The sequence below is a fragment of the Macaca nemestrina genome, chromosome 16, assembly GCF_043159975.1.
Source record: "Macaca nemestrina isolate mMacNem1 chromosome 16, mMacNem.hap1, whole genome shotgun sequence".
Classification (NCBI taxonomy): Eukaryota; Metazoa; Chordata; class Mammalia; order Primates; family Cercopithecidae; genus Macaca; species Macaca nemestrina.
In genome coordinates, this window is record NC_092140.1 from 99,084,366 (window position 1) to 99,110,737 (window position 26,372).

Here is a 26,372-nt window from a genome sequence, read left to right on the forward strand (position 1 = left end):
AATCTCCTTGCTCTCACTTAAAACTAATATTTTTTCATGAAAATAACAGCTTATATAATAAATAAGACAAAAATCTAAAATGTGCACTTTCTTAATTGCATTCCTTTACATTTTTAATATACATAATATAGTACATATAATTCATAAATATGTGTAAGGGATGTGCGCTCAAAATGGTCTTTGTAGTAGGTATATAAAAAGTATTTGCGGTGGGATGTTTGTTAAGGTTTGGAGAAAAAGGCATTAGAGAAAGCACGTTGAAAGCAAGAATGAGATTGTACTCACTAAGCAATCAAAAAATCAATGACCAGACCTCGAGTAGGGTGGCACCTTTTAAAATTTCCTCTCCCTGATTTAAACCTACCTTTGATCTTCAAAACCAGCTGAGATAACACAGCATAGATTTCAGCACTAAAGCATTGTTTTTTTGTTTTTTAGGAAACTGAGCATTCACAAACAAGAGTATAGAGAAGACCATCCCAGAAATCCTTTTGCGCGAAGGCTGTACTCTTGAAAGATAATTTTTAGGTCTTAGGACCTTGAATGAAAGTTAATATTAAAAATCAAGAAAATTGAAGGAAAAGTTTCAAAATTATTAATAAGATTGAAAGTTAGCTTATTCTGGAGAAAGAGTAGTACTTTCAACCTTTAATTTTTCTTTAATGGGATTGAGGAAAGTAAATAGAAGAAGACTAATAGCAGGCCTCAGAGAATTGATCATAATGTTACTCTTGCTTTATATTCCAAAGATGAGCAAGTCATGTTGAACAGAAGTGTGAGCCTGACTTCCAGTAGTCTACAAAATAGAGACTCCCTCTAGTTTTTGAGCCTATCCTATTTGCTTCTTGTATTTTTTATAGATAGGTCAGTCCTCATTATCGTAATATTTCTGATATACTCCGAGATGATCTCTTTTGCTTTCATCTCCCTACTCGGTGGAAGTTGTTCAGTTCCCCTGTTGCCTATTCCAAAATATGGACATTGTCTCTTCTCTTTAGTTGATATAACTACATTTGTTGGTCATTAGCTTGATTAGATTGTGATACAAATACAGGTATTTTTAAGACAAATTATTCAGGATACTGGGTAAATTAATCTTAGTAACATTGTGGATGCTGTTCAGGTGTACTTAACCCCTGGGTAGGGTGCACTGAAGTGTATCTATAGTTACATTTATGATCATGATACCAGTACGCTTTAATCACATACCTCTTAAGCACCTCTTTTTCTGAAACCGGTGCTTGTCTCCTACTAGCGGTGTGGATGTGAGAAGTCATTGTCCTCCCTAGGTCTCAGGTCCTCAGCTGGAGAGGGCTTGGATCTCCCAAGCCTCTTCAAAAAGTTGGTAACTCCTGTTTCAGTGGGCAGAGGGATCTTACTTGTTTAATCTCTGTGGAAAAAAAGAAACATATTCCGACAATTAGGAGATTGAACATAGCAAAGCTTTTAAAATTTTTCCCTGGCCGGGCGCGGTGGCTCACGCCTGTAATCCCAGCACTTTGGGAGGCCGAGACGGGCGGATCACAAGGTCAGGAGATCGAGACCATCCTGGCTAACACGGTGAAACCCCGTCTCTATTAAGAAATACAAAAAAAACTAGCCGGGCGAGGTGGCGGGCGCCTGTAGTCCCAGCTACTCGGGAGGCTGAGGCCGGAGAATGGCGTGAACCCGGGAGGCGGAGCTTGCAGTGAGCTGAGATCCGGCCACTGCACTCCAGCCTGGGTGACAGAGCGAGACTCCGTCTCAAAAAAAAAAAAAAAAAAAAAAAAAATTTTTTCCCTGAAATTATTGGCTCTGCCTAGTCTCTGTCTTCCCTATGAATTTATCTGGTTAGGTCCTTTATTTGCTATGATTTTGACACATAATGACATGATGACACAATTTACCTCAAAGATTCAGTGCCTCCTTTGAAAAGCTAGAGTAGGATAGGTAAATATAATGAATCACCATGAACCCATTAACCTAGCTTGAACAATTACCAATATTTTCATTCTCTTCCACTGACTTTTTTTTTTTTTCCTGGAAAAGGAAATCCTAGACATCATGTCATTTTGGCCATAAATGGGACAAGTTTAATTACATGTCTCTAAGTGGCATGAACGTTTTAAAAAATGTGATCATCTAATGATCACGCCTAACAAAGTCAACAATTTCTTAGTATCATCCGATGCTGTATATATTCAAGTATCTTCTTTTGTCTCAAAATGACTTTTTTTTTTTTTTTGGAAACAGATTCTCACTCTGTCGCCCAGGCTGGAGTGCAGTGGTGGTGCCATCTTGGCTCACTATAACCTCCGCCTCCCGCGTTCCAGTGATTCTCCTGTCTCAGCCTCCCGAGTAGCTGGGATTATAAGAGTAAAACGCCCAGCTAGTTTTTGTATTTTTAGTAGATACGGGGTTTCACCACGTTGGCCAGGCTGGTCTCGAACTCCTGACCTCAAGTAATCCACCCACCTCGGCTTCCCATAGTTCTGGGATTACAGGCGTGAGCCACTGTGCCTGGCCAAAGATGACTTTTTATAGTTGGTTTGTAAATCAGGATCTAAGTAAACTCCAGCATTTACATTTGCAGTTTGACTGTGGTGTCTTTTGAGCCCTTTTCAGACTTTTTTCAAGTTATCCATTTGTGGAGAAACGAGGTCATCTGTCCTAGAGACTATTCACATTTCAAACTTGGCCTTTTCCTTCTTTGTGGTATTGTCTCTTTCGTTGCCTGACTGTTGACTGTCTTGTAAATTAGTAGTTACACGTAGAGACATGATTAAAGTTTAGTGGTTTTGCTTAAGGCAAGAGTACTTCATAGGAGGTAAGATATATTAAAAGACACACATTATTCAGTTGTTCACTTTCAGCGATGCTGAAATGCATGGGGGGTTAGGTCTGATCCCTCTGTTTTAAAGATCCTCATCAGCTTTTAACCTAATGCTTTGAGCATCCATTGATAATTGTTGCTTAATCTATTATTTACAACCATTTCTTCTGATTTTATTCACTGGACTTATTTTATAAACAAAAACTTCCTTCATCAACTGTTTAGTGCCCCTGAAATATGGTTCTTAAGAGAAAGGCAAGATGAATCTTTGATGTTTTCCTTTTATATGTTAGTTTGCAACTGTCAATGGAGACTCATGAGGGTTTCTTTTTTTAAAATGTCATTATGTGTATACACACACACACACACACACATATACATATATCTTTTTTTGTGGAGAAAGTCTCATTCTGTCGCTGAAGCCTGAGGGCAGTGGCACCGTCTTGGCTCACTGCAACCTCCGCCTCCAGGTTCAAGTGAATCTACTGCCTCAGCTTCCTGAGTAGCTGGGATTACAGGTGTGCGCCACCACAACCGGCCAATTTTTGTAATTTTAGTTAGAGATGGGGTTTCACCATGTTGGCCAGGCTAGTCTCAAACTCCTGACCTCAACTGAGCCACCTACCTTGTCCTCCCAAAGTGCTGGGATTACAGGCATGAGCCATTGTGCCCAGCCTAAAATGTCATTTTAAATTTATGAATTTTTATATAGTTAGTGTGTTTTGATCCATTGCAGTAATCCTTTTGTATTAAAGCTGACACATATTTAAGATACCCCAGGCTAATCTTGCACTTCTTATCCCAGATCTTGTATCAGCCATATCTTCAAGGTGTCCGAGTTCCTTTGGATGGGAAAAGGGTGTTTAGAGAACACAATCTGGGTAAAGGAGAAACTTGTTGCTGCCACACCTTTTCAGTGGACAGAGTTTGAAAACACACACACACACAAACATACATGCATACACACAGACATACACTTTCAGAGTTATAAAAAAAATAAGTTTATATTGATGTTTCCAACTTAAGTTTACAAGGCTTTTACTTTTCTGATTTTATTATAGCATCTTTTTTTCCTTTACATGAAAAATTTTGGTTCCTAAGGGTATTAACATAATTCCTTGTTTGCTTTGTCCTGTGATATAGCTACAATAGTTTCAAAATAACAATATCAATAAATTTGTTTTTTTGTTTGTTTGTTTTTGAGACAGAGTCTTGCTTTGTCTCCCAAGCTGAAGTGCAGTGGTGCAATCTTGGCTCACTGCAACCTCTGCCTCCTGGGTTCAAGCGATTCTCATACCTCAGCCTCCCGAGTAGCTGCAATCACAGGTGTGTGTCATCATGCCTGGCTAATTTTTGTATTTTTAGTAGAGATGGGGTTTCACCATGTTGACCAAGTTGGTCTTGAGCTTCTAACCTCAAGTGATCCTCCCGCCTCGGCCTCCCTAAGTGCTGGGATTACAGGTGTGAGCCACTGCATCTGGCTAATAGATTTTTTTTGCTGTTTTTTTTTTTTTTAAATGGTTAGACCCTATCTCATTAGGCATGTATGGTAAACATTCTTTAAGTCACCTGAAGTAATTCTTTTCTCTGTATTTCTACCATTGAATCCATATACATTTAGGTTTTATTTTTGTTTTTAATTTTAGAAATTGCTTTTTTTTTTGAGACGGAGTCTTACTCTGTCACCCAGGCTGGAGTGCAGTGGCACATGGTCTCTGCTCACTGCAAGCTCCGCCTCCTGGGTTCACACTATTCTCCTGCCTCAGCCTACTGAGTAGCTGGGACTACAGGCACCCACCACCACACCCAGCTGATTTTTTATATTTTTTTTTAGTAGAGATGGGGTTTCACCGTGTTAGCCAGGATGGTCTCGATCTCCTGACCTTGTAATCCACCTGCCTCGGCCTCCCAAAGTGCTAGGATTACAGGTGTGAGAAATTTCTTTATTTTAGAAAGATGGAGGTAAAAAGTAAATGTTTTATAACCACTTACTTTCAGAGAATTCTCATTTTCATCCATCTCTCCATTTTTCCTCTTCTATAAATAACCATTTTTATTAGCTTTTTGTTTATCCTTCCTCATTTTTTTAAAAAAAATATAAACAAATGGTCTGTGGACATACTTTTGATATCACCCAACCTTAAACATTTTTTCTCTACCTAGCCTTTTTAACTTAATACTGTATATACTTGATCTCAGCCCATAGTAGAAATATGAGAATTGTCCTCATTCCTTTTTTATAGTTTCATAGTGCTCCCCAAATCTTCATGACTGACTTTTAGGTATTTTATTAGCTAGATTTTAGAGCCAGTGTTGAATGAATGGAAGGGAAAAAGGAGGCAATACATATTTATCAAACTGTGTGTCATTTACTTTATAAAGTAGGGTTATTTCCCTGCCCCCCAGTTACTAGAGTGGAGAGAAGTAGAGTTCAGTAAGATGTAGTGACATACTCCCAATGACATGACTGGTAAGAGAGAAATTCATAATTAAGAATTTGATGTCTTTCCAATGCATCATGAATACTGTGGCTTGGCATTTCAGTGATTGTTAGACTGTCATACTGGTGACTTTTTCATGTAACATTTCAGGGGATCTGGTTTTTTTATTTTTTGTTTTTAAGTATTTTAATTTGGTTGTACCTAAGAACCTGATAGAAAACTTTACTTTTGTGATTTCTAAAGAATTTTTGAGAGTTGTATTTTAAAATGTATAATATAATGCAGTCAGTATTATAGTAACAGTAGTAACCACTTGTCATCTCTTTCTGTTCTCTCAACCATACACCGGGAATTTCTCTCTTGAAAATGTGTTTCCCTAAATTTAACAAAACTTTTTTTTTCTGTTGCAGTTTGGGAATACCTGCTACTGCAATTCAGTTCTTCAAGCACTTTATTTTTGTCGTCCATTTCGGGAAAAAGTTCTTGCATATAAGAGTCAACCTAGGAAAAAGGAGAGCCTTCTTACATGCTTAGCAGATCTCTTCCATAGCATAGCCACGCAGAAGAAAAAGGTTGGAGTAATACCCCCTAAGAAGTTCATCACAAGATTACGGAAAGAAAATGGTAACTCTACTTCCCACTGTATTAATGACATACTAGGAAGGTTAAATATAGTGTGCCATAATTCCAGCACTTACTGAGCATCATCTGTATGCCTGATAACATGTTAGCTGTTGAAGAAACAAAGATGACACTCCTTTCTTCAAGGAGGCACTCGTTTAGTGAAGAAGATAGTCTCACAATAAATTAATACAAGATACAATTAATGTTTGCATTGCATTATACAGAGATAAAATTATGTGTGGCAGCAAATGAGAAATCACAGTTTCTCTTTTTGCTTGCTTGGCTTTTCTGTCAAGAATGAAGGGTATTTTTTTTTTTTTTTGCATGCTTATGCATTTGTTGTTTTCATAATGCTTTCGTGTGTGTTAACTCATTGGATCCTTGCAGTAGCCTTAGATAGAGAGCATGTCATTTCCCCCATTTTAGCTGTGAAAAAATCAAAAGCTAAAAAAGGCTTGCCAGGAGCCACACTCCGGGGAAAGAGCTAGAAAAGACCTTTTGGCTTCGGGTAGATAAGTTTTAATCCCCCATCCCTTTTTAAAAATAGTTACTGAGTAAGCCCCACCCCGCTTTGCTCTTTTGAAATATTGTTCATTTAATTTTCACATGCCAATAAGTTAGACTTTATCACCCTATGAGATAACTGAGGCTCAGAGAGGTTAATTTGTCCAAGGTCCCACAGAGTTAGTAAGTGGTGGAGCTGGCATACAAACTTACTTCTCCCTGATACGTAAGCCCAGGGTTCTATCTAATGTGGGACGCTGCCTCAAAAATGCAAATGGAATTTAGATAACATGTAGAATTCTGGCTTTTATTTAATGTAGGCATTTTAATCATTGTAGAAACAAAATTGAATGGCATTTTTAGTTGATTTGTTACCTATTAAATAGATGCTCACAAGCAGGATTTGAGAAGTCTTTAAGATTGATTATTAAATACCCTAATGTGTAATCCTGCCCTTAAATTAGTCACTTGACACTGTACACAGTGAATTGAGGTAAGCCTGGATCATATATAGTTCCCTGAAATATGAGATGACCCAGAAATAGGCTATAGGCTATTATTCTTGAATTTGATACATTTGTTGAAGATTTGTTCATTTTCCCCACATACACGTGTAGAATAATTGATTAATTGCTCACAAAAATACATTTTGTTTCCCCTAATGAAAGCTAAACATATATACTTTATTAGATTACAGATCTGTTTATCTTGTTTTTTTAGAAAATCAAATATAACCTTAATGCTCAAATGTGGATTGAGCAATTAAGTCTTCTCAGTCTTTTTGTGTGTGTCTATATGAAACTTTAAAAGTTTTGTCCTTGTGGAAAATTTATGTACTTGGTAATTGAACATGGCAGCCTTTCTCAGTGAGTTTATTAGTATTTTAAAAATGTTCAGTGCCTGGACATGGTGGCTCACACCTGTAATCCCAGCACTTTGGGAGGCCAAGGTAGGAGGATTGCTTGAGCCCAAGAGTTGGAGACTAGCCTTGGCAGCAAAGCAAGACCTTGTCTCACAAAAAATTTTAAAAATTAATCGAATGTGGTGGTGCACATCTGTAGTCCCAGCTACTTGGAAGGCTGAGGTGGGAGGATTGCTTGAGCCCAGGAGGGTGAAGCTGCAGTGAGCCCTGATTGCTCCACTCTCCAGCTTGGGTAACAGAGCAAGATCCTGTCTCTAAAAAAAAAAAAAAAAAAAAAAATCAGAAGTATGCAGCTCATACAGAATATACATTATTTCCCTTTTCATTTAATAGTACATTTCTCTTGGCCTTGTTAACCTATCACATGTGCTCTTTATACAGTGATTTTATTTTAGTTAGGTTGACCCTCATGCTGAATAGAGATAAAATACAGTTACATACTTATGGCTTTATATGTTTGTTTGTCAAACCTGGGGTATTTTTATGGTGTTTGTTATTTTTTCCAAATGGGCTTTTTTCTTTTCCTTCTCTCTCTCTCTTTTTTTTTTTTTTTTTGGTAGCACGGGGTCTCATTATGTTGCCCAGACTGGTCTTGAACTCCTGGCCTCAAATGACCCTCCCACCTCAGCCTCCCAAAGTGTTGGATTACAGGCATGAGCCACTGTGTCTGGCCTTATTATTATTATTATTATTATTTATTATTGTTTTTAATAGTTCAATAGTTACTAATTTTTTTTCATATTTAGGCAGATTAAATTGGTAACACAATAGAGTTCTTAAATACTTCTTTGAAAGAGACTGATTCTAGAATATTTATTCTAAGCCCATCTTCTCTTAAGTTTTGCTTCATTTTTCTAAACTTCAGAAATAATGCTTAATAGAAAAGCCATTTTTTTTGATAGAAAAGCATTTTTATTATTTGGTGTTACTGACATTTGCAAATATGTTTTGAAATATATTTTTGGCTTTTGAATTTTCCCTTGAGAATTGTGTAGAGAAGAATACACAAATCAAAGAGGATTTAATATATTATTCATTGCATATCTTTCCTTCTGAGATTTTGTTTTAAATCTTTGGAAAGTATGTTACTTATTTCAGTATTTCCACTAATTTTCACTGGTGGATGGTTCTTAATTAATTTCCTGCCATACTATGTTAAAAACTTTTATTCTCGATAGATATTAGCCCCATATTGTTTTAACCACCATTGCTTTATGTTACTAATCTTTTTGGTGTCTCTGGAAAGAACTGATTTTAATTTCTATTTATTAATGAATTTTTGTAACTCATGTTACCTAATCATAGCGTAAGAGGACAGTTGCACAGTGCTCCTGCATAGAGTACAGGAATACTGGCTTCCATGCATGTTACCTGCTGATGGGATGGATGCTAGCTGAGTGTTTGAGTAGACTAATTATGATAGATATATTTCCTATTGTGTGCCAGACACTGTCTAGGAACTGATGATACAGAAATATGCCTTCAGGTACCTGACACCCTCGTGGGGAACCAGACAGCCATCAGTTGTGTGATGTAATGTGTCACTGTCACGAAAGAAAGAAGACTGGGAGAGGGGACAGAGGATGAGGGAGTTCCTAGTTCATATGTCAGTCGTTGGGGAATGTCTCTGATTAGGTAATGTTAGATCAGAAATTTGAAGACATCATTTGAAGATCTGAGGCAAAAATGTTACTGTCAGTAAGAAGAAAGTGCAGGTTGCCTGAGTGCTTGAAGGATGGCAAGAAAATTAGCATGGCAAGAGTGGAATAAGATGAAGATAAAGTCAGAAGAACAGGGGCCTAAAGCTTGGGTTTTCTTTGGAAAGCCGTGGGAAGCCATGAGAGGGTTCTGAGCAGGTGGATGGTACGTTCTGATTTGCTTGAGAAGACCCTCTGGCTGCTGGGTGGGCATGGGCAGCATGAGAGTAGAGACGGGAGACCAGCCTGGAGGCTGTTGCAGTACCCAGGTAGGAAATGGAGTCATCTCTTTACAGGTACTGCTTGTGGGTGATCTATTATTTTGGAAGAAATACATCATAGGTTGGTGATCTGATTGTGTTAGCTAGAGTTAACCCTCACCTGGCCTGTTTGGGATCGTTTCAGGTGGGCCTGAGGGCCACATCAGCTGGCATCTGTAGCTTTGTGCTCTGCTTCCTAAATCTGAGCAATGTCAGTCATTTAAGTTATTGTTTGGGGGCAGATCTACTTTTCTGTCATCATCTTAGCTGTTTCAATCCCTATTGTCCATCCATCCATCCATTCATTCATTCATTAAAAAATGGGAAAGACATCCCATTATGTGGCAGGCACTGTTGTCAGTCCTAGGGATACAGCAGGGAATGAGCTAGAAAGGGTCCTTGTTCTTAAGGAACCTGCATGGACATAGCAGCTTTTCATGTGCCGTGGAGAGATACAAAAACAGATAAATTTAAGTCTTGGTCTCCCTCAAGTGACGAAATTTTAGTTGTTCACAAATAATACCTATTAAATATATTGGAGTAAATAATTTCTTATGTTTATTTCAAGCAATTCTTTTTCTCCAAAAGAGCATAAATGGTATTTTGTGTAATGAGAGCTCATAGCTATTTCTGAATTGTGAGGAGAACATAACCGATTTTTAAGCAGTGTTTTTCTTTTCTTTTCTTTTTTTTTTTTTTTGCATTATTGTTGCAGCTATATCAGGACTATAGTAGTTTATAATCATACATTTATTTAATAATGAAATTGTCTGTCTCTCCCACTAGACTGTCAGTTCCATGACGGAGGGAACCCATTTGTTTTTGCACACCATTGTATTCCCAGCACATATTCCAGTTCCTGGCACATAGTAGGTGCTTACTAAATATTTATTGAATGAGTGAATGAATGAATGAAATTGTTTAACTTCCAAAGCAAGTTTGAAGTCCACCTTTCCCATTATGCTACTTAGCAAAGAAGAAAGCAAACCATAAGAAAACCAGGGTTTTACAAATTAAATACAATAGAGTTCACAGGGATTGTCTTGAGGTCCTTTATCAGTGTTAATTTGATGTTTATGCAGTCCTGGTTGATGTTTTTATTTTTTTAATTTTTTATTTTATTTTATTTTTTTTTGAGGCGGAGTCTCCCTCTGTCGCCCAGGCTGGAGTGCAGTGGCCGGATCTCAGCTCACTGCAAGCTCCGCCTCCCAGGTTTACGACATTCTCCTGCCTCAGCCTCCCGAGTAGCTGGGACTACAGGCGCCCGCCACCTCGCCCGGCTAGATTTTTGTATTTTTTAGTAGAGACGGGGTTTCACCGTGTTAGCCAGGATGGTCTTGATCTCCTGACCTTGTGATCCGCCCATCTCGGCCTCCCAAAGTGCTGGGATTACAGGCTTGAGCCACCGCGCCCGGCGGTTGATGTTTTTAAAACTATAGTGGCTGCTTTCAGGTACAGCAGAATTCTGGCATATTCAGTATACTCTAAGGAAAATGGACTATAAATAATTTTAGAAATATTTCAACAAAAGTTTAAAGATTATTTTTTGGTTTCCTTTGCATCTCATTTCCAGAGCATTCATGTCGTTTGAGGTATTTTTGTGAATATGAAATCGTTGCTCTGTGTTAAAAGAGCATCCAAAAAAAGATGTAAATTTTTAAAAAGCAAAAACATTTGCACATTTTTGCTTAAAAGGTAATTATTTTGAAAAACATGTATATGCTAAATAATTTTTTTCAACAGGGAAATTAACGGGAAAATTAGGCTACTTCAGATTGTGGCATCAAGCCAATAAAATCTTTTTACTAGTTCTCCCTGATGATTCTTCTTTTTAGATTCCTCTGGGACTTTTCCGGTTGGTTTCCAACTTTTCTTAAGCCCCTCAACTCAACTTTAGCACAATTACCTTCCACTCCTTGTCTCAGTAGACCTGTTTGAGGTGGGTGGTTCCAGATTAGTGACCTGGAAATGGGTGGGTGAGTGAGAGAAAGGTTCTTGCATTGTAAGGGATTGAGGTACATGCACGTCAGGAAGCTGCCTAGACACTGACATGTCAAGGTTGGTGCAGGAGGTGGAGCGGAAAGAGAAACCGTGAATCAGGCTGTCAGTGGATGAGGAGGAGGTTGGGAGATGGCCTCAGAGAGAGGAGGGTTGAGGGTCATAGTATGGCTGGATCTTGGGCACTTTTGTGATTGAGAGCAAGTAGCAGTCGGAAACTAGAAAATGCCAAAGGTTGCTAAGGCAAGGGAGTTTGTTTAGAACAGAATGCAGGACCTAGAAGGAGCAACTTAGAAAGGGTTGGGAACAAATGAAATCCCTTATTTCCATTTGGAAATAAGGTACAATAAGCAAATGAGAGTAGCAGAGGATAGGAGATTGAGGTTGAGAGGGGAAGTGTTTATTACTTTCAGGGATGGAGGATTACTGCATTGAGGGGCAAGGTTAGATAATTTACTTCAGTTAGCTCAGTGGTGGTCTAGACTTTTCCAATTGGTGAAACCGTGTGAGGTTCTATGCACGACTTGGCCCAGCCTTGGAGGGATGGAGTGGACTGCTGAGAAGATTTTTTGAGTTTCAGGCTCAGCGTTGGGAGAGGTTGCATAGGCTTCTGCTCTGAGCAGGGTGAAGGGAATGGTGTCCCAGTGCTTTAGATCTACTGTCTCTTACGGACAAAAACCCACACAATGTACCAAATTCAAGATTAGTTGTTAAGTCCACGTAGGCCACTACGGAGCACTTAGAACTCATGACTTTTATTGCTCTTAAGCATAACATGGGAATTTTGCTAAAGGCTGGTGGGTCCCTCAGGCTAAACTTACAGCAGAGAAGTGAACTGTGGCTTAGTTGGGCTTCAGTTGCATTCTTAGTATTATTGTACTTTATTTGAGACCCAAATTTGTGGAATGGATTTGGATATATGAAAATAACTAAATAATGAACATGAAAAAATTATTGTGAATTTTACCATGTAATGCAAGAGATGTCAGGGAAAATTCCTAGGGAGAAAGATTCAGGGTCTATAAATTAAACTTGTCTATTTGCAGTGTGAAACTGAAGGAAAGGAGACTCAGTGGGTTAAGTGAAGGGAGCTGACTTGAACTAGGTAGATTTAAATGGAAATGGAACAGACTAGACGTGCAAGAAATGAACTTTTAAAATTGAAAGGGTTTGGAAAGTAATTGTATATGAAGAGTATGCAACAGACAGGGAGATTGCTTGAGCCTAGGAGTTCGAGATCAGCCTGGACAACATAGCGAGACCCCCACCTCTTAAAAAAAATGTGTAACAGGCAGGGACAGGGAGCGAGGAAGTGGACTTTTTGCATGGAAAGCTCTATTTTATTTTTAAGCATACAAATAATACATGCATACATTCTTTTTTTTTTTTTTTTTTTTTTGAGACGGAGTCTTGCTCTGTCGCCCAGGCTGGGGTGCAGTGGCCGGATCTCAGCTCACTGCAAGCTCCACCTCCCGGGTTTACGCCATTCTCCTGCCTCAGCCTCCCGAGTAGCTGGGACTACAGGCACCCGCCACCTCGCCCGGCTAGTTTTTTGTATTTTTTAGTAGAGATGGGGTTTCACTGTGTTAGCCAGGATGGTCTCGATCTCCTGACCTCGTGATCCACCCGTCTCGGCCTCCCAAAGTGCTGGGATTACAGGCTTGAGCCACCGCGCCCGGCCATCATACATTCTTATAATAAAATTTCAGTACCAAACAAACCTAGAAGTTTCCCTGAGTACTCTGCTTCCTCCCCAGCTTCTCAGTCTCATGTTCCTTTGAAATACCCTGATCCTACCAAATCCTTTTCTATGTATTTAAATACATATGTCCAAATAGGAAGCCACAGTTACATTTTTATGGGGACTTACAGTGGTCGTTTCCTTTTCTTTTTTTTTTTTTTTTTTGCGAGACAGAGTCTCGCTCTGTCGCCTAGGCTGGAGTGCAGTGGCGTGATCTCAGCTCACTGCAACCTCCACCTCCCAGGTTCAAGTGATTTTTGTGCCTAAGCTTCCTGAGTAGCTGGGATTATAGGTGCTTACCACCATGCCTGGCTACTTTTTGTATTTTTAGTAGAGATGAGGTTTCACCATGTTGGCCAGGCTGGTCTCGAACTCCTGACCTCAAGTGATCTACCCGCTTCAGACTTTCAAAGTGCTGGGATTGCAGACGTGAGCCACTGCGCCCAGCCGGTTGTTTGTTTTTGGTGAGTGGGATCCACATGTGTTTAGCATCCTTGTTTCGCTTTCTGTCTTGGAAGTTTTGCCATGTTAATTCATATGGAACTGCTTCCATTTTAACCGTTGCCCAGCATTCCCTAACAAAATTATAGCATAATTTAAATAAATCATTCTCCTGTTGATAAACATTTAGGATATTTTCAGACTTCTGTTATAAATAAGCAGCCGTATTTATGCTTGTTTTGGTACATGCACAGATACTTACCTGGCATCGACACCTGGGAGAACGAGGTTGTATTATTTTAAATGTGTTACCAAAATTGCCTTTACAACACGCCATGCCAGTTTATGCTCCCAGCAGCAACAGTTGAGAATGTCCATTTCTCCATACTCAAGCTAACACTGGATGGACACTAAGTCAGTTTTTATTGTGCCAAAGTGATGGGCAAAATGATATTTTGTCATTGTTTTAATTGTTATTTCCCAGTCCCTTGTCATATATTATATAGGCATTTATATTTCTACTCTGAATTGGCTATTATTTTCCTTTGCCTATTTTTTAAATTGGTTTTTTCTTTTCTTGTTTTGTAAAGGGTTTTTTTTTTAAATATTCTGTATATTAAGCCTTTACATAGTCTGGATATTAATATGCAAATAATTCTCCTTGTTTGTCACTTGTCTTTATTTATGTTGACTTTGCCATACAGAAGTTCATAATTTTTTTTTTTTTTTTTTTTTTTTTTTTTTTTTTGAGACGGAGTCTCGCTGTGTCGCCCAGGCTGGAGTGCAGTGGCCGGATCTCAGCTCACTGCAAGCTCCGCCTCCCGGGTTTACGCCATTCTCCTGCCTCAGCCTCCCGAGTAGCTGGGACTACAGGCGCCCGCCACCTCGCCCGGCTAGTTTTTTGTATTTTTTAGTAGAGACGGGGTTTCACCGTGTTAGCCAGGATGGTCTCGAACTCCTGACCTCGTGATCCGCCCGTCTCGGCCTCCCAAAGTGCTGGGATTACAGGCTTGAGCCACCGCGCCCGGCAGAAGTTCATAATTTTTACGTAGTCAGTCTTTGATGTGTTTTGTATTTTATTCAGTAGCAACAACAATGTAGGTTGAGCATCCGTAATCCAGAAATCTGAAACTTTTTGAGCTGCAGGATGCCACATGGGTGGCTGAGGTAGTAACAACTTTACTTTCTCATGGTTCAGTGTACACAAATTTAGTTCCCTGCACAAAGTTTTTAAAAATACTATATAAAGTTGCACTCCATCGGGGGCAACAAGAGTGAAACTCCGTTTCAAAAAAAAAAAAAAAAGTACTATATAAAGTTACCTCCAGACTATAAGGTGTATATGAAACAAATGAATTTCATGTTTAGACTTGAGTCCCATCCCCAAAATATCTCATTATGTGTATGCAAATGTTTTCAAATTTGAAGCAGTCTAAAGTCCCAACCACTGCTGCTCCCAAGCATTTTGGATAAAGGATACTCAACCTGTAGTGATACTGCCAATATTGTTACTGTGGTGGTTGTTGAACAGAATACAAAACCTATTGTTGTATTCTAAGCCCTTCTAATCTTTCTACCAGCCTTGTGAGGTGTAGGTACTGCTGTGAGCCCCATTTTTCAGATGAGGAATTATGGCACAGGGAGGTTGAATAAGTTGCCTATGCCACACGTGCAGTTAGAGGTAGAACCATAGCACCAACCCAGACAGCCTTGCTCTAGCAGCTGTGTCCCCCACCCCCATAAATAGCTTCACTTGTTCCCTTTCTGTTTTTACAATAACTTTGCAAAGATGGTATTCTGGATTTTTTGTTGTTGTTGTGTTGTTTTGTTTTGTTTTGTTTTGTTTTGAGACGGAGTTTTGCTCTTGTTGCCCAGGCTGGAGTGCAGTGGCGCAGTCTCGGCTCACTGCAACCTCCACCTCCCAGGTTCAAGCGATTCTTCTGCCTCAGCCTTCCAAGTAGATGGGATTACAGGCATGCGCCACCACGCCCAGTGAATTTTTTGTGTTTAGTAGAGACCATGTTGGTCAGGCTGGTCTCAAACTCTTTACCTCAGGTGATCACCTGCCTTGGCCTCCCAAAGTGCTGGGATTACAGGCATGAGCCAGTGAGCTCAGCCTGCTTTTTTTTTTTTTTTTTTTTTTTAATTTACCATGGGATTGAACATTTTCTCATGTTTCTTAGTCTTTTGATTGTTTTTTTCTTATCAATCAATTGCAAGTCTGTTGCCCACTTTGGTTTTCTTTTATATGAGATTTGCTTTTATATGTTGAAAATGTTAATAATTTTCAGATTTCACTTTTTTTAACTTTTTAAAAGATTTCTAATACATAGAACTTAATTTTATATAGTCATATCTGTATCTCTTCTAAAATGTAGTTGTTAATTCCTTTTATCTTAGACTTTCCCTAAATTTTTTTCTAAATTTGTATGCATTCATTTTTAAAATGTAAAATTACCTATTTTAAAATGTAAAATTACTCTTCGGGAATTTATTAAATGTGCATTGAGAATCTAAAAATAAAATGTCCTAAATAGGTAGGTTTTCTCAATGCATTTTGTTGACCAATTCATGTATGTGGGCTCACACTGGGCATTACTTTGTGTGTGGCATGGTGGAGTCAGGCTGCCCAGTTTGAATCCTGGCTCTGCCATTTCTTGGCAGTGTGACTGTACCCTCTCTGGTCCCATTTTCATGTTTAAAAATAAAGTTAGTAACAGTATTACATGGTTGTTGGGGATCCAATGAGATACTGCCTCTGAAGTCCTTACTTCTGGGCCACTGCGCTCCAGCCTGGGTGTAGCCATTTTCAGGCTTCATCTTTACAAAGTGCCCAGCAAGTGGGTGTTGGACTTACTGTTCTTGGTAGAGTGGTGTATTGCCAAGCACAGGGTAAAGTGCACTTGATGTTAGCACCACCAGTATTTCAATTATATTTACTCACTTGTGTAACTGCAGGAAATGTTTCTTGGAATTACAAAATCTCACATTTGGAAGGGACTTGAGATTACCTAGATTACATAGATAATTCTTGATAACGTGATTCTTAAACCTGACTCTGCATTAGAGTTAGTTGGAGGAGCTTTGAAAAGCCCCACGTTCTGGCCTCACCCCTTACCAACTGAATCAGAATCCCTGGGATGTACGGTTCAGTAATTTATTTTTAATAAACTTTGTGGTAGGTCTTAAGCAGTTGGCTTGGCATTGGCAAATGGTTGTCCAATTTCTGCATTAAAGCTTGCCACGTTGAAATATTTGTGGAATAATAGGTTAGGTAAGCTAATAAGCAATTTCTTCTTAAATTCTCAGTATCTGTTTTGCTAATTATGAGGATAGGTTTTGCCCTTTTCTCATGGGTCAATTAGTAGTATGTTTAAACAAGATTTTCATTAATTTTACATTTATTTTCCCCAAATACAGATAAAAGTTTTAGATGTGAAAGTTATTTATTTGTTATACATTACAAAAACCTTGTGCATTTATATTTTAGTTTTGACCCAATACTAGATATTCTTTTATAAATGGTTTTTTAATGAAGTTTTAATTCTGAAATAATTATCTAATGTTATGTTTTTATTTTCAGAGCTTTTTGACAACTACATGCAACAAGATGCCCATGAATTCTTAAATTACCTGCTAAATACAATTGCTGATATTTTACAAGAAGAGAGAAAGCAGGAAAAACAAAATGGTCGCTTACCTAATGGTAATATTGACAATGAAAATAATAACAGCACACCAGACCCAACGTGGGTTCATGAGATTTTTCAGGGAACATTAACTAATGAAACCAGATGTCTTACTTGTGAAACTGTAAGTATATCATACAATTTTGTATAGAGAAAAATTGAATCATTACGTTAAAGGTTGTTCTTTGAGAAAGAGAAGAATGGAAGATGAACTTGAAAGTTGTAATTCTTAAATATTGGAGTTAAAGATGGGTTTTTCAGTTAAAAGGACTCCATCTGTATTCTTAATGTAATGTTGCTTATTGACAATGAATACCTGAGGTGATAGAAAGATGTCGTAGCTTGAACTGCTTGATTTTCTTTCAGTTTAGGAGGCCACAGACCATGTTGTGAAAATTATGTCTTAGGACATAATCTCATAGGATCATACCGATCAGGGAGGCATACTAATTTGTTTTTCCTTTTTCTACAATTACCTTTAGTATCCATTGTTGGAATTAAAAACTAAAGCATACAGTGTCCCTCAAGGAGGGGAAGATACCCCACTTGCTGTACACTTTGTAAAGATGAAGCTTGAAAATCGTTACACCCAGGCTGGAGTGCAGTAGCCTTGACTTCCTGGGCTCAAGCAATCCTTCCATCTAAGCCTCATAAGTAGCAAGGGCCACCAGCACGTGCCACCATGCCCAGCTAATTTTTGAATTTTTATTTTTTGTAGAGACGGGTCTTACTGTGTTGCTCAGGCTGGTCTTGAACTCCTGGGTTCAAGCAGTCTTTCTGCTTTGGCCTCTCAAAGTGCTGGGATGACAGGTGTGAGCCATCATGCCCGGCCAGTCATGTTCTTTAAAGCATTTTCCCCGCTCAGTGCAGAATCCGGTTTGGAGGGGGGCATTGCATTTAGTTGTTTCTTTAGCCTTTTTTAACCTGAAACATTTACATGGTCTTTTTTTTTTGTTATAACATGGAGATTTTTTAGGAATATGCCTCCCCAGACTTTTTAAAATGAGATGTTCTCATATTTAGTTTCTCTGATGTTTCTTCCTAATTAGATACAGATTATGCATTCATGGCTATAATAATACATCGTTCATGTTGTGTTCTTCTTGGGGCATCACATCTGTAGGCACACACTATCCATCGTCCTCTCGTTGGTGAAATTAATTTTTGATCACCCAGTCAAGGTAGTGATGTTTCTCCATTTGATTTATTTATTCGGAGACAGGTTTTTGCTCTGTTTCCCAGGCTTTAGTGCATGACACTGTTATAGATCATTATAGCCTCAGACTCCTGGGCTCAAGTGATTCTCCTGCCTCAGCCTTCTGAGTAAGTAGGACTACAGTGCCTGCCATCACCCCCAGCTAGTTTTTAAATTTTTTGTAGAGACAGGGTCTTGCTGTGTTACTCAGGCTGGTCTCGAACTCCTGCCCTCAAGCAACCCACCTGCCTCAGCCTCCTAGAGTGTTGGGATTACAGGCATGATCCACTGTGCTGGGCCAGTTGTTCCATTTTATGATGACTTTTTTTTTTTTTTTTTTTAAATCCCCTTGCAATTAATAGGCAGTGTGGGGGGAGACACAAGTACTTCCCTCCTCATCGAAATCTCGCCCAAGATTCAGCATGCCTTTATGATTTTGCCTGATCTCGTCTTTACTATGACAGTTGCGCTGCTAGGTTTTCATAACATTGGAAAAGAGGATCCACAGGCAAGAAAGCTGAGTCCTGTAAAGTCTCCATAGTTTTGCCTTTTCCAGAATATCGTGTAGTTGAAATCATATAGGATGCAGCCTGTTTGGATTGGCTTCTTCCACTTAGCAATATGCATTTAAGGTTCTTCCATGTCTTTTTATGGCTTGATAACTCATTTCAATTTTCGGCCGAGCAACATTCCACCGTATGCATGTGCTGCAGGTTTTAAAGTTCATTCACTTACTGAAGGACGTCTTGGTTGCTTCCAGGTTTTGCCAATTATAAATAAAGCTCTATAAACATTTGTGTGCAGGCTTTTGTGTGGATGTGAGTTTTTACTTCCTTTTTGTAAATATCAAAGAGCATGATCACTGGATTGTATGGTGAGAGTATGTTTAGTTTGATAAGAAACCAACATTCTGTCTTCCACGGTGGCTGTACCATTTTTCCTGCTTACCAGCAGTGAATGAGAGTTCTTGTTTCTCCACATCCTTGCTGACATTTGGTGTTGTCAGTTGGATTTTGGCCATTCTAATAAGTGTGTAGTGTTATCTCATGTTAATTTGCAAGGCCCTAATGACATATGTTGTTGATCGTCTTTTCATCTGCTTATTTATCATCTATATATCTTTAGTGATGTGTCCAGATCTTTTGTCTATTTTTTTAAATCAGACTGTTTTCTTTGAGTATTGTTGAATTTTAAGTGGGTTTTTTTTGGGGGGTATAATTTTGGATACTAGTTCATAAATCAGGTGGGTTTTTTGCAAATATTTTCTCCCAGTCCGTGTTTTTCATTCTTTTAGCACTGTTTTTGGCAGAGCAGAAGTTTTGTTTGTTTGTTTGTTTGTTTGAGATGGAGTTTCGCTCTTGTTGCCCAGGCTGGTGTGCAGTGGCGTGATCTCAGCTCACTGCCACCTCCGCCTCTGGGTTCAAGTGATTCACCTGCCTCAGCCTCCCAAGTAGTTGGGATTACATGCATGCACCACCATACCTGGCTAATTTTGTATTTTTAGTAGGGACGGGGTTTCTCCATGTTGGTCAGGCTGGTGTTGAACTCCCGAACTCAAGTGATCCGCCCACCTTACCCTTCCAAAGTGCTGGAATTACAGGCGTGAGCCACCGGGCCTGGCTGGCAGAGCAGAAGTTTTTAATGTTTTAATAAAGTCCAACTTTTTCTTCCATGCATTATACTTTTGGTGTTGTATCTAAAAAGTCATCAATAAACTAAACGTCCCTTAGAATTTCTCCTATGTTATCTTCTAGGAATTGTATAGTTTTTCATTTTTAAATTTATGTCTATGATCCTTTTTGAGTTAATTTCTGTATAAGGTATTATAAGGTTTATTCTGGGTTAATTTTTTTGCATGTGGATGTCCATCTGCTCCAGCATCATTTGTTGAAAAGATGATTCTCCATTGAATTGCCTTTGCTCCTTTGTCAAAGATGAGTTGACTCTATTTGTTTGAGCGTGTTTCTGGGCACTCTCTTCTGTCCTGTTGGTCTGTATATCTGTTCTTTCCCCATTACCATGCTGTCTTGATTACCGTAGCTTTAGAGTAAGTCTTAAAGTCAGGTAGTCTTGGTCCTCTGACTTTGTTCTTCTTCAATATTTTGTTGGCTTTTCTGGGTCTTTTGCCTCTCCATGTAAACTTTAGAATCAAGTTTGTCGATATCCACAAAATAACTTGCTGGGATTTTGATAAGGATTTTGCTGAACCTATAGATCAAGTTGAGAAAAAAATGTCTTGACAAAATTGAGTCTTCTTATCCAAGTATATGCACTATCTCCCCTTATTTACCACTTTTTTTGCTATCTTTCATTGGAGTTTGGTAGTTCTTCCTCGTATCAATGCCACGCGTGTTGTGTTAGATTTCTATTTAAGTATTCATTTTTGGGGGTGCTAAGCACCAACTATGCCAGGTAGAAGATGGTAGATGAGTAAGACATAAGCCTCTGATCTCAAGATACTCCTGTGGTAATGAAGACTGGCAAACCAGTGTTCAGGCAATTCCAGTACAGTGTGTTATTGTATGTGTATGCACAGGATGCCATGCCAGCCAGAGAATGGTAGACCTAATCCAGGTGGGAGTGGGAAGGATTTGGACAGGTGAGGGACGGGCTTCCTGGAGGAGCTTATGCTTGTATTTTAGAAATGCAACTGGTAACGTCTCAGGTAGTAGGAAGCTGGTGTCTGCAACACCCTTTTCCGGTGTTCTCTATGAGGGTTCCTTCTCAGTCTCATTCATTGGCTTCTCTTTTTCCATTCTTTAAATGTGGGTGTTCCCCAAGTTTCATTGTCGGTTGCTTCTCACTCTGCATTGGGAGGATCATGATCCTGTTCCATTTTATTATCACATGTGCTGATGAGTCTCAACTCCAGATCTCCACCCTAGACTTCTTCCCTGAGTTTTAGACTAGGATCTCCCCATATTGTGTATGACGTGACATTAGGACATATTAGTCCAATAGCAGCCAGATGTCTTCACAACCACTTTGGAGAGTGAAATACTGCCCTACTTGGTGACCACTTGGCACCAACCCAATTGCAAATATAAACGTAGTAATTCATGCGCCCAGGTGATCTAGAACATCCTTGTGTCTAGGTTTTTACATGATCATAAAAGTGAACATTTCAAATGACCCCTGAGGCAGTGTCTGAGGACTTCTTTTTGAGGAATACAAAATTGATTTTGAGAAACACCAGACTGTATAACTTTTACTTCTCTATAGCTTACATGTAAATTCCTGCCTGATCTGGCTTTAGCCTACCTCTGCCATACTATCTCTTGTCACCCTACCCACTTTTCTACAAAATTGATGTATTTTCCTTAAACATATCATGTTCTCTTTTTTTTCTCTCTGAGTTGTCTGTGTTTCCCTTTCTTTTTCACCAGACTTTTTGAGACTCAGGTCAGTTATCTTGTAGTGTTAATGTATCTTCCATCGCACAGTGGAATGGCATCTTAGAGAAGGGGTTTAGGTCCTACGGTTAGCTTAATGGTTGAAGTCAAGGAAAGTCAAAATCACCATTGGAACTCCCTTCAACTGTCTATAAAATACGCTCTGCACAGTACCCTGGTTTACTTACATTTGCATAAATACATACTATGTACAGCCACATGTTCTGTGACAACTTACTGAGCTTATAATCTCGATGCAGTATTAAAATGGGATGGTGTTTGCTTAACTGAGTGGATGAGAGGCCCAGGGAGCTGAGTCAGACGTATCTTCTGTTGCACATGTACCTTCAGGATGGACTTGCTGATAGATATAGCTAGGAAGATTTATGTCTAAAGTTCTGTCCTATTCCAATTCACATGAGCAAGTGATAACTTTCTAAGATTATTTACCCATAAATCAAACAAAACTTTATATTACATTTTTAGGAGAAATACAGTCAGTCACAAATGAAGAATGTAATTTAACATTTTGGGCTAAATTTTTTTTTTTAATGACAAAACAATACAGATGTCCTGTGTGAAGCATTTTTGTTCAGTCTTGGCCTATGTTTTTTTAAGAATCAGTGTGTATGGTACAGTTTATTTCATGCTTTAAAATAACACAAAGACTTTGGAAAATCATGAACTCTCACATCATACTAGCCTTTGCCAGAGAGAGTCAGTCAAAAGTGTACTTTGGTGTTTTATTTATACATCTGGTATGGGTTGTTTATTCAGTGTCCTTTTGGATAATCCAAATTAAGTAGTTTTCTTTTGAACTTGAGGGAAAAGAATTGTTTACTTACTAATAGTAATAGAATGCATTTAATTCTGTTAATTGGGAACTGTGGTTTACTAGTATTTGAAAAAATCAAAGATAATTCACTATTTTTACAGATAAGCAGCAAAGATGAAGATTTTTTAGACCTTTCTGTTGACGTGGAACAAAATACATCAATTACTCACTGCTTAAGGTATATGTAGAATTATTTAGTTTGAAATTTAATAATTATTTTTAGTCTGGAATATTTTTTAAATGGATAATGATTTCCTGGTATCTACAAAATAAATTTGTTTTGAATTTCACACAGGGGTTTCAGCAACACAGAAACTCTATGCAGTGAATACAAGTATTACTGTGAAGAGTGTCGCAGCAAACAGGAAGCACACAAACGGTAATTTAGTGCTTTATGGATTTTTAAGTGATTTTTTTTTTTGCAATTGGTTTTGGAGGTGGGCTTGGAAAAACAATCTAGGAAAATTTAAATTGAGTAAAAATTCTTAATTCTATCACTAACAGTTAATGTTCATTAAGTATTACTAAGTAAATGATATTCTACTTGATGTTTCTTTTACAAAAACTCTGTACCCTCAAGTGATTTCCTATGTCTAGCAATTATTTAATCATCATAAACCAGTACAGCTAAAATATTTGGCTTTGAGGCTTTCCTGATGATGTAAACTTTTTTCTTGGTGAAGAGAGTTGAGGGAGATAGGACTCCCCATTCTCCATCCCCCACACCCCCAGTTTCTGCTTTTCCTACATAGGATGTTGTACATTCTCTTAGCGTGTTATTGTAAGACTGGTTTGGTATCAATAAATGGAATAATAAACATCATCGTCATCATCATCATCATCACTTCTTATTTTGAAACAATCTCAAACTCAGAAAAGTTGCATGAATAGACCAAGAAAGCTTTTTTACCCTAAATCATTTGAAGGTGAGTTACTAATATGTACCTCATGGCCCCTGGCACTTTAATAGATATTTCCCAGTAACAGGGACGTTCTCCTATGTTCCCACATCCATCCAAATCAGGAAAGTAACACTGACATGCTACTGTTACCACAAACCTTATTTTGGTATCACAGGATGTCCTGGTAATGACCTTTATAGAAGAAGGATTCTGTTCAGAATCCCACATTACATTTAGCATTCGGTCTCTTTAGTCTTTTTCAATTTGGAACAGTTTCTCAGTCCTTTCTTGACATTAATGATACTGACTTTTGAAAATCGTCAGTTAGTTATTTTGTAGAATGTCCCTCTTTGGAGTTTGTCTCATGTTTTGCTGTGGTTAGATTCAGGTTATGTATCTTGGACAGGAATCTTACAGTGTTTTTCTCATCGTGTCCTGTTAAGTAGCATATGTGACTTGATTTGTGCCGTGTGTTGGGGGTATCCCCAAGATCACTCCTAGGACAGGTGATTTCCTAGAAGGACTCACAGTGCTCAACACCCAGGCATGCTCACAGCTAAGATTTATTACAGGAACTGGATACAAAACACAGTCAGCAAAGAGAAAACCAGGCAAGTGCCCGGAAGTAACTGTCCCAGTGGAGTCACAAAAGACAGTTAATTCTTCCCACATTGAATTGTGACAACACAGGAAGCTCATTACAGACTGAGTGCCCTGAGTTTTTATTTGGGGCTAGTCATGCAGGTACCCTCTGCCTGCCATGCCCCCGAATTCCAGACTCCCAGAAAGAAAGCAGGAGTTCAGCATAAACTGTCTTGTTTGTTCAAACAATTTAGGCACAGCGAGACACTTATTATTTGGCAAGCGGTGGGAACATGTCCGAAATCCAAGTTTCCAGATGCTAAAAGGACCATCCACGCAAGCAGGCCTTTCTAAGGATAGTTTGAGGCGATGTGAATCCCTTTCTGAACCTCCCATTACTGTTCTTGGCTGTTGTTGAATGTTTGAGTGAAAGTTGCCCAGATGTTTTACAGAGTTCTTCATGTTAATCTTTACTTTTTCTCGTTGTAATTTAGAAGTGTTTTGTGTAGAAGTATTTTGAGATTGTAAATATTTCATTCTTCATTGAACTTTCATTTTATTCACTTTTAAAATCTTACAGTGGACTCAAAGGTTCCTGTTTTATTCAATGGATTGTTATCCATTAGCATTCTTACTTCCATGCTCACATTGTCTACAATCTGGCCAGGGGGAGCTCCTCCAAGCTGGCTCTTCTCTTGATGTGCCCAGTCATTCTCCAGGATTTCTTTCCTTTCTGACTCAAGCTCTTCAGGCTTGTTTTGCTCTTTCTTTGCCCCTACTCTGGAATAAGCCATTTCTCCAAGGAGCCCTGGTTTCTCTTAGGGGAAAACGATAAACTAAGACCTTGTGTAGTTGGGCTCATTGCTATTGGAATGTCATTGTTCCTGAGCCCGCTTAGTGAGCAGAGCTAGAGGATAGATGAGTATTTATAAATATACACACACAATTTCATATCTGCATTTATTTCTCTTCTACATCTATTGATCTCTTTATCTGTATTGAAAACCATGAATACCCAGTGATAATCTTCTTGTAGCCACCACCGTAATATTTGTAATTCCTTTCTCCGACAGTACAGTTGGCTGCTCTTATCCTTACTGTATTTACTTATTTGGTCAGCGCACCTTTAGGTAACCCAGCTTGTTCTCTCTACCTTCCTGCCCCCACTCCCTGCATGCATATGCGCGTGAACACACAAACACACACACATCCTTCCCCACTATATTAACTTATTTGGTCGGTGCACTTTTTGGTAACCCAGCTTATTCTGTCTGCCTTCCTGCCCCCGCTCCCTGCATGCACACACATGCATAAACACACACACACCCTTTTCTGCTTGGGCTTCGCCTTCTCCTGCCTGTACAGATGTCTGTTATTTGGCCCCATCAAATAGTTGAACTGAGTTTTTCTTTAAGGGAGGGGAAGAGCTCAGATTTTTAAGTGATTATGTTTTTGTTTTGGTCACAGACATTTCCTAGGAAGGAAAGTGTTTTTGGTAATGGACCACAGAATCAAAATAGATTACTCACTGTTTCTGTCCATTAGTGTATATGATGGGGAGCACCTCAAAGAAGTTTAATCAGAGGGATAGGGGCTAAGGCATTACATTCATCCTGAAAACGCCTTCGAAAGTACCTAAGACCATTGGATAAGTAAGAGTCAGGGACTAAATGTAGCTAAGAGAAATACACCTTTCAGACTACTGACTGTAGGGAGGAAGGCCCATCTGTGAGCAAAAGCTACCCTTTCCCTCGAATGATGGTTATACAAGTAATCACATGTGAGGAATTGAGAATTGTCTGTAAAATCGAGCTCTTTGTTTTAAAGATATGAAATTTTAATGTATTAGAAAATACATGAAGAATGTGTATTCTTTGTAAATAAATTAGAAAATACAGATAAATGTAAATCAAGAATCACTATAAAAGCTATAAAATGTTAACATTTTTGTATATATCTTAGATTTTTAAAGTGTGTATGTATATACATACATAGTCCCCAAAATGCTATCAAACTTTATGTGCAAGTTTGAAACTTTTTTCACTTAAAAAATTGCGACCATGTTAATGAAAAAATATTTTTATATCCTTAGGAGGTGGTGCATTGTGTGTGTGTCTGTGTGTGTGTGTGTAATTTTATATATATGTGTATATATGTGTGCATATATATAAAATATATATATATGTGCATGTATATATGTATATATTTTTTAAAGAGACAAAAGATCTCTCTCACCTAGACTGGAGTCCAGTGGTGCGATCTTAGCTCACTGTAGCTTCAGACTCCTGGGCTTAAATGATCCTCCTACCTCAGTCTTCTGTATAGCTGGGACTAGAG

The 26,372-nt window shown here is 38.7% G+C and overlaps 1 protein-coding gene across 3 annotated transcripts in view; it reads left to right on the top strand.

Annotated features, from left to right (window-relative positions):
- LOC105490214 (ubiquitin specific peptidase 12) overlaps positions 1-26,372 on the top strand; it is a 124,022-nt gene that overhangs the window by 77,991 nt on the left and 19,659 nt on the right. The window contains exons 3-6 of one of the 3 annotated variants that reach the window (XM_011755619.2): positions 5,664-5,877; positions 17,024-17,253; positions 22,653-22,729; positions 22,847-22,930. In XM_011755619.2, coding sequence (XP_011753921.1) covers positions 5,664-5,877; positions 17,024-17,253; positions 22,653-22,729; positions 22,847-22,930 — 605 coding nt within the window. Of the gene's footprint in view, positions 1-5,663; positions 5,878-10,040; positions 10,130-17,023; positions 17,254-22,652; positions 22,730-22,846; positions 22,931-26,372 lie in introns of those variants that run through there. The other 2 variants (XM_071081512.1, XM_071081511.1) reach the window with 2 other exon arrangements.